The sequence below is a fragment of the Populus alba genome, chromosome 7, assembly GCF_005239225.2.
Source record: "Populus alba chromosome 7, ASM523922v2, whole genome shotgun sequence".
In the NCBI taxonomy this organism is placed as follows: Eukaryota; Viridiplantae; Streptophyta; class Magnoliopsida; order Malpighiales; family Salicaceae; genus Populus; species Populus alba.
This window is the reverse complement of record NC_133290.1, coordinates 5,056,180-5,065,565: the sequence shown is the minus strand read 5'-3', so window position 1 is coordinate 5,065,565 and position 9,386 is coordinate 5,056,180. Positions and strand designations below refer to the sequence as shown.

General features: G+C 32.7%; 1 protein-coding gene across 1 annotated transcript; it reads left to right on the top strand.

Moving 5' to 3' along the window:
- The first annotated feature begins 3,597 nt into the window (after positions 1-3,597).
- On the top strand, positions 3,598-9,072 carry LOC118063207 (uncharacterized). Its single transcript, XM_035077172.2, has 5 exons — positions 3,598-4,175; positions 4,734-4,970; positions 6,768-6,851; positions 7,295-7,424; positions 7,518-9,072. The coding sequence occupies exons 1-5, from the start codon at positions 3,874-3,876 to the stop codon at positions 8,520-8,522; spliced, it is 1,758 nt and encodes a 585-aa protein (XP_034933063.1). The 5' UTR covers positions 3,598-3,873; the 3' UTR covers positions 8,523-9,072.
- Positions 9,073-9,386: the final 314 nt, after the last annotated feature.

The window sequence follows — 9,386 nt, the reverse complement described above, 5'->3', positions numbered from 1 at the left end:
TTTTAAAATTCGAATTTATAAAATTAATATGTGTGTGTATTTATTAAAGTAATTTTATGAAATGAAAATATGTCTCAAGATGTTGTTTATAGGTCTTGGCATCATCCAAAACTCAAGGATATGAACTCCATAAATATATTATAGAAAACTTAAAAGAGATCAAGAAAACATTGTGGGCATGTGGATTGAAATAGTGTTTTGTTTTCATTTTTTTTATTTTTGTGTCCTTGAATCATTTTTAATTTTATCTTTTTTACATTTTTTTATTGGAATTTGAATCTTATTTTGATTAATTTTATATGAGGTTCTCGCAATATAAAAAAACAACATGATATTAAGTTAATGCTTAATTTGACTAAATAAAATTCAATTTGTTTGATCGAAAAAATCAAACTTTAAGGATTAAATTTGACATTGAAATAAAAAATCAACCTTTTTTACCTTTAGGTGTTTTTGATCATTTATATTAATAGAAAAAATATATTAAGGCTTTGGAAATGTTTTCTTATTCAAGATAAATTTTTATTTTTGACTGATTGAAAGATTGTTTGAGATTAGATATTGATTTATTGAGGTTTGTGGGATGTTTATTAAGTATTTTTAAGTGAAAATAGGTTTTTTCAGGTTAAATAATTTCGAATCCAGTTTTTGGTTTCCTAACTTAGTTTGAAAGATTACCAGTAGATAATGCATCATCTAATTTATTTATTTTAAAAAAAAAATAGATGGACAACCATTTTAAATGATAAAAAAAAGCTCATGCGCAAAGGCTGCTTGGTAGGCCAACGGATGCCTACCTTGCTTTCTTATAGGCCAAACATGCTTAGTCACCTAAACCTAAGTATCTGGACTTTGTTTGTTGAGCCCTTTTTGTTTTTTTTTTTATCTTTTTTATTTTTAATTAAATTTCATTAAAAATAATTATTTTTTATTAAATATGGTTTAATTTATACTAAGTTTTTTAATAAGATTATTGCATTTCATTATACAATTAGCAACTGATGCGAATTTCGTGATCACGTGGTCACGCAACCCACAATCAAAATTGAGATCCGATCCCGAAAAGCCAAAATAAATTTGATAGGAGTATGACACAAGAAAAACCTGCCCCAAGACACCAACACTATTGGAATGAGTAGAATGACGCCACGAAGCCCGTTAATCTTTGATAAGTCTGATTCAATTCATTCAAGAACTGAAGAATGCAAGAATCACTCTCACGCGTTAAAACTAAAAATCCAGAAGTAATAATCATCAAAGCTGCTAAAATTTTAGCTTACATGAGTTTAAATAGTTCTTGAAAAATTAATCTTAATAAACCCCTTATGTGGATTTATATGAGGTCCACTTAAAACCCTAAACTGAAAAGCCCATAACTTAATTCAAACAAGCATTGGATCCTAGCTGAAAACAAAGTGTTAATTAAGCTCAAATAAGCCTTGGGTTGTAGCTAACACAATAAAATAAAGCTCCTAATAGTAAATCCATGTTCTGCCATGAGAAGAAGAGAATGAAGTAAAATATTATAGAACTAATTCAAGGCTTTTTTATAGCCTTCTATGCAGCTCCTTAATCCTATAAACAAAAAGAAAAGGTAGGCTACCATGTTGTTTCCAAGTTGTAGTAAGATTCTTTTGTTTCCTTTGGTGTCCTCACTTCATAGCCTAAATAAGGTTGTATTGGACCCCTAATACGCATGGATAAGATGTATTAGAATCTTTTTTTGATACTCCAATTGACCTTTGAATTTTGACTTGGTGGGAACCTTCAAAACCAATGCATTCAATGCCTCTTTCAATGTCTTTATCTTTGACCGAGTCATTGGACCATTTGGAACATGTAATGTGTCATTGCTGGTGTTTTTAGGCTGTGTATGGGGGACCCGCATATATTTAAAACAAAAGGCAGGTTTGCAAAAAGCAGCTCTCAGGTACTATCCTCAAACCTGCGGATAATACGTGAAGTGGAGAGTGAAACTCTCCACTGCACGCATCCGCAGTGGAGTTCAACTCCACTGTTTAAGTGAATAATGGTGCATGATTCCGATCGGACTGGATCCGATCCAAAGCTAAATACATTAAACCGGGTCCGACCCAGTAAAAAAAATATTTTTTATTTTTAATTGTGTTTTATTGATGACCTAGCATTTTTAGAATTTGATCGCTATCCTAATTTTAAATAGTCCTTGTCGGATGTATTACATACGTAATAGAATTGTAGATAGTTTAATTGAATAATAAAAAATATTTTATATAGAGTATTATTTATTTCATGATGTAATAGCAATAGTTAAATCTACAATATTTAAATTCAAAATCATCAATATATATATATATATATATATATCTCAATTTGAAAAGCAATTTTTTTAACCAAACACATTAAACTATTTTTTGTTCAATCTTAAATTTAATCACAGTTTTAACCAAACATATATAAATACAAATCATCCTCAACTAAAGGACTTTTTATAAAATAATTTTTTTTTCAAACTACAACCATAATACCGAACACACTAACGTGTTTAAGGTAGTAGTGGTTATTTTTTGAAATATTTTTCAATTGAAAATTTATTAAAATAATATTTTTTATTTTTAAAATTTTATTTTTAATATTACCACATCAAAACAATTTTAAAAAATAATTAATTTAAAACAAAAAAATTAAAAAAATTTAAAATACTTTTTAACTGTAAAAATTTCAGAGGATGTGGCTGAGCTATTGCCGGCAATGTGGATGGTTGTCGGTGGAGATGGAGGAACACATAACGGCTGTGATTGTTAGTTTCAGTGGGCCAGCTCATGGTGGAGAAGAAGAATGGAGCTGGCAAAATGAGATAAAGTTGGTGTTTTCTTGGAAGTGACATTGAAAATGAGGGTGGAGTTTTGTCAAAAATGGCTTATGGCCTTTCCCTTTCTATTCTAATTTGTTTTTATTATTTACAGGCAATATAATAATTTTGTCTCTTGTTTGGTTCCTAACAGCTTGATTTTATTCTGTTCACTTTATCTTCTTGTTTGACGTTTTAGTTATTTTGTCTTTATATATTTTTTTTATTTAAAAAAAAAAAAAACAACATAAACGTATGAAAATGAAAAGGTAAATAATTTTAAAATAAAAGTATGAATATTGAAAATAAATTTTTAAATTTTAAATTATATATATATATATATATTTACTTTTTATATTTTTATTTTTTGAAAAAACAACATTAATATTAACTTAATGAAAAAAATTAATTAATAATTTTAAAATAAACGTATGAATATTGAAAATAAATTTTTAAAATTTTAAATTATATATATATATATATATTTACTTTTTATAATTTGATTTTAAAAAAAAAACATCAAATGTTGACCTGATAAGAAAAATTAATTAATAATTTTAAAATAAGTATATTAATAACTGAATATATTAAAAATAAAGAAAATAATGAGAATGTGTCAAGAATATATTTTTTTTAGAAAAATATTTTTGAAATAGAGTAAAAAATCAGGTTATAAAAATTACGTTTTCTAATAAGAAGCATGTAAAACACCACCAACAAGAAATAATAGTTCTTCTTGCCGGAATACAAATCTGAGAATGCTCCTGTTAAGAAGGACAGGAGCAAATTCAGGTTCCTGCTCCCTCCCTTCAAGAATGCTATCATCCTAATATATTATGTCAGAAGAACCCTTGAAAACAGGGTGCAAACAGGGGATATTTTGTGACTTGTAAAGGGTATTGGTGTCATTTAAAAATCCCAAATTCCAATTTTTCTCACTCCATCCTCCATTTCAAAATCCAAAACAAAAAACATTACCGTTGAGAAACCACACACACACACAGAGACCAAAATCAGAGAGAGTGAACCGAGAAAGCTCAAAAATGTCAACTTTGAGAAAGAGAAGGCCACGAGATCACCAAGAGCCCAACAAAAACACAAAGCCAAATGAAGAAATCAACAACAATGAGCACCACGAAACCCCAAAGATTTCTGTCTACGAACAAACGAGAGAAGAAAGAATCAAAGAAAACCATGAAAGAATGCAAAAACTTGGTCTCATGGACCTTTCTCTCAAGCTCAAGGCTTGCACTGCTTCTTCTAAAAGAACTCCAAGAACAAGCCCTTCCTCGACAAAACACCCCACTCCCTTTCTGCCACGTGGGCCTCTTCGCCGTTCCTCTAGGTGCCTGTAGCATAACCCCCCCCCCTCTTTTTTTTTTTCTTCACCCCATTTTGTGGTTTATTGAATTAATGCGTGTTTTAAATTCTGGGATTTCTATTACGCTTTGAATGTTATGGCTTTGAAAGAATATTTTATCAACTGGGTTTGATTAAAGTTCATAATTTTGAGTAATATCTTAATTTAATATGCTCTTTTGAGTTTATTAAAGTTTTTATCTTTCTCTGTGTTAATAGCTAGAAACATGAAAACAAGTAAAAAGGACATGAAATATAGAATTTTTTATGTGTTTTTTTGTTAAATAAAAATTTATACAAGGATTTTCAAGTAGGTGATGAAATTTTGTATCTTTCAAGTGTTTTGATAAAACTTCCTTAATTAGTTTTGTAAATATTGAATATTGGAATTATGATAGGTGTAGTGGTATAACATTTATTTTCAAATCCTACATGGGTCTTTTGTATTTTTGGCTAGGAATAAGGTTTCAAGACTAATTTTGTTTTCATGTGAATTATTGTCTCACCTTGATGTTTTTCTTTTCTGTTTTTGGGGCAAGCTTAGGTTGCAAAATTCAACTCCAGTTAGTTACTCAGAAGTGGCATTGACTAAGAAAGATGGATTGTTAGAGGATGAGAATATAATGCAAGAGGTGGGATCAAAGCCTGAGGTATACACGGAAGAGCATGAGAAGCTGTTAGGAAACACCGAGAGGATCTGGACGCTTTTTGTGGATGGGTGTGGGAAGGATGGAAAGAGAATTTATGATTCGATAAATGGAAAAACTTGCCACCAATGCAGGTCAGCATGTTTTGTGAACTCCATTTGTATGTCATCGTGTGTTAAACTTATCTTTTGAGGGTAGTAAGGTATGCCTTTGCGTTAGTAATCCTATTATTAACAATTTAGCTATGTTTGATATGCAATTGTTCTTAAAGACATGGAGGTGTCCATTTGGTAGTGCACAGATTAGTAAAGTATTGTGATTAGAAGTGCTGTTCTTTGAGAAGGTTGCTGAAATGAGTTTTAGGGCGTATAGTAACCTTAATTGTAAAATTACTTTTCGTAAAACTTAAATTGGTGGATTTTTTGTGCCTCTAAAACTTAAGTTCGTATGTCTATCATAGAGTAATCTTCACTCTAATTATAACCTTTTTCACATCCCCTTTCTGTAAGAAGCACCTTAAATGCTGCTTCATGGAAAGAGCGCTGACTTTCTTTACCATTTGACCTCTTAGCACTGTCAAAGATGAACAAACACTCGGAAAAGCATTTCTAGGTTACTGCAAGTGAATGGTTGGGGTTTCTTACAGCTTTCAGATAGTTTTTGAAGAGGAGCCAGTGATAAAAACATGTTAGCAATACTAACAACAATAAACAAATGGCATGACCATATTTGCTTGTGTGGTTGTGTGTGAGGATCATGAATTAATTTGAATGCTTAGTTTGTATCATGTGCTAGTACAGCTAATAACAACAGTATCAAAATTCACATTGAATATATCATAAGAAACAAAAAGATTATAGTGCGTAGAAGTTGACTTTAATTTTAGTTTAAATGTTCTCTGTAAATCTTGTTATGGCACAAGTTTTGAAGGAAAGCTTAATGCCAACTTCTTTCCATTATTAACTGAACTGGCTACCTGAAAATATGCATGGGAATACCTAAGTTTTTGTGTGTGGTGTTGTTGTAAGGGATGCACTGCTAGTGGTAACAAAAGAAGTTGTAACTAAAGGTCTGGGAATGGACTGTGGGAGGCTGTGGTAGTGTTAAAATGTAGTGGTTTTGGAACAGGGAACTTGTGCCTGGTTGACAAAGCAATGATAGTATATCAATGATGCAATCTTATAGTTGATGCAGTGGTGTGGTGAGACTAGTAATGACAAGGTTGGGAGTTGCCAAAATGCTAGGAAAGGGAGGACCTGGTTTGGTGTCTGAAGTGGTTAGAGTGTTTGGGACTTGCGGAGAAGTTTGCTGAGAGTTTTGTTGCAGTAAATGGAGCTTGGTGGAAGAGGGGGGAGATGAAAACAATTGAACTTGTTATACCAATTAATGTATCAGTTTCTTTTTTAGAAGGTTTTGTTAAGGATATGATGCTATAATGAGGTTTGATATATTTTTCTTTTGACAAAATTGAACTTGCTTTCATTGTTGAGAAGTAGAGCTGAATATTGATAGCAAGGGGCCAATTTGCATTATTCATGACAATACCCTGCATGTTAAATTGGTTTGCCAGATCATTGATTCTCAAGTTGTTTATTATTTGATTAATTGATCAGTGGAAAAAGCTTCAAATTTTAAAATATAATATTTTTTTCCGCACATGGTTCAAAAAAAATAAACTTTTGAAAAGTGGAAGTTCATTAGAAAATGTTTTCCCACAATCACTTATTTTCCTTTAAAATTAGCAGCTAGAAAGAAATGATCAAAATAGCTTTGGATGTCTTTAATGTGAATATCTATCCAACAATTAAATTTTCCTTTTCTTGTTGTTTCCTATTATCTAATATTTATGTTTGCACTTAGGTTCTTAAATCATTTCTTTATAAAATCTATATGACTTCAATCATTCACAAGTTGAAAATGGTACTTGACAGGCAGAAAACTCTTGGTTATCGTACTCACTGCTGCGAATGCAAGATGGTCCAGGGACAGTTCTGTGGAGATTGTTTGTACATGAGGTAAATATTTTTAGAATATTCTTGACTTGTATTTGCTCTGAGTTTCCAAGCTTTTCTAGGCTTATAATTCTAAGTTTCAATGCACGCTAACTATGGAAACAATCCATAGATAATCAATTCAATTTTTTTTGTTGCCCTGGCAAACTTGAAAAGCCTCTGCTTGTCTGTCTTTCTTGGACCTCATATTTTCTCATTTAATTTCTTTTCATTCTCCTAGGTTTTCCCATCTGGCCTCTCACTTGTTTTTCCTTTTATAATATCAAAAGGCTAGTTGCCTGGTTTCCAAACGTGCAACTATGCGAACCCTGCCATTTGGCTATTTATTTTATTTTTATTTAATTTGTATCATAAAAGACCCATTTCACAACCTAAAAGACTGAAACAACTGATCTGTTTAATTTGGAAAATCTATTTTTCTCAGTTCCTCCTTTCTTGGCATGCAGATATGGGGAGCATGTACTTGAAGCCTTGGAAAATCCGAATTGGTTATGCCCTGTATGTCGTGGAATTTGCAACTGCAGTTTGTGCCGACAAGGAAAAGGGTGGCCTCCCACTGGTACTCTTTATAGGAAGGTAGCTTTCCTAGCTTAACAAAATATGAAAATCTAACTCCTTATTGCAGAAAACTAACTGAGGAAGCCTTTTGTATGGTACCTATCCTTCCAGATATCAAGTTTGGGCTACAAGTCCGTTGCACACTATCTCATCCAAACCAAGCGCCTACAAAACACTGCCAATGAAGTTTCTGCAAAAAGGTCACTGCCCTTTTCCAACATGGAAGTTGTGTCCAAAGAATCTCCACAGTTCATTTATAAAACAGCTGAGCAATTAGAGCATCAATCTGAAGACAAAATACTTGATGAGTTAAACAGCAAGACAGAGAACAAAATATCAAGCAGCAGAAATCTGACTAGTGATGGTCAGACAAAAAGGGCATTGACTTTTTCAAGCAGTGAAGTGAAGTCTGAGAATGTGGAATCTGCAAAGGTCAACCATGAGGTTCATGACAACCTTGGTTTATCGAAGCCTCAATGTGAGGAAATGAATAACGAGTTTGAAAAAGAGAAGCACATGCAAAGCAATGGAAATCGTGCTACAGCTTGTCAGACAGACAAGTCATTGACATTTTCTGGAGGAGGTGAAGCAAGGTCCAAGAAAGTTGACTCTGCTGGCACCCATGAGATTCATGACGATCTTGCATTATCAATGCCTAAATTTGAAGACATGTATGAAAATGAATTTAAAAGTGAGGAAGAGAAGAAGGAAACAATCATCTGCCATGAGATTCACGATGATCTTGCATTATCAAAGCAAAAATTTGAAGGCAATATTCCATCTGAAAGTTGCCTGAAACATAAAAGGAAACACGCATCTGCCATCAACCCAAGTCCAGATAGTATTGCTGCAAGATTAAGGCAGAGACGTTGGAAAAGTAATGGCAAAGATGATGCAGAGTTCATGGGGGTGGATGAGAAAGCCTCTAATGTTAAACCAGTTGTAAATGCCATGTCATCAAGCCAAAACATGGAGGAAGAAAATGAAATGCATGTTGAGGATGGTAAACGTTTTGTATTGGAGAGCAGTCAGCTCAAGAAGCGTACTCAAGCTGAACCAAACCCTGATAGTATTGGCGCAAGATTGAGACAGAGGGGAAATGGGCAAAGGCCATGAAAACGACGAGTTGCCGGAGACAAGATTGAGAAGTAGAGGTTAGAATGAAACTTACGGAGTATTAGAAACCCTAGGAAAGACATTGCCTGAAGATTTTGAGGCCCTGGAAATCAACAGCAAGAAGATCAAGGGCTTTTTCCATTTTTCTCAGCAGCAGCAGGAATGGAGCTTAGGATTTTTTGATAATGCAGCAGTCTTAAAGCTGCTAGAAACTACGGTTTGCTGGATTTAGTGCAGTTTGTAACATCATATTGGCTTTTGCCAAGATCCTGGTCCTTTCAGATTGGATAAAACTTATCTGTTGAAAAGTGGGATTCAAAGTTTATTGGAGCAATCTAACCGATTAAGTTTGAAGCTAATGCAAATAACATCCCCTCGGGCCAAGTAATATCCATTTAGTCTCTATTTCCAGTTAAATCATAGAATCACAACCTTCCAGTACGGCATGCTTATGAAATAATCATCAATTAAACTATGTTACTTGGTGAGCGTCTAACTTCAATGGACTATATATGTTCATCAGCAAAAACTATTTATTAACATATCAAAATGATCATGTTTTCCCTATATCATGATGATTGTGGTTGGTAGTTTATATATATATATATATATATATATATAATATATAATAAATTAAAAACACTTTCAAAAATTATCACAGTAATATCCAATCGCGCAAAGCAAAATGCCGAAAGTTTAGCTTCCAAATCCAATTTGTAATGCATTCTCATCTAACACTTTGTCGGCAAAACTTGGAAAGAATTCAACATCACAGAGGAAAAAAACGAAAAAGGAGAAGATGAATCAAGAAAGCCTAATAAAGAGAAGGGTATAATTACAAAAAGGAGATCATCCCCTACTCGC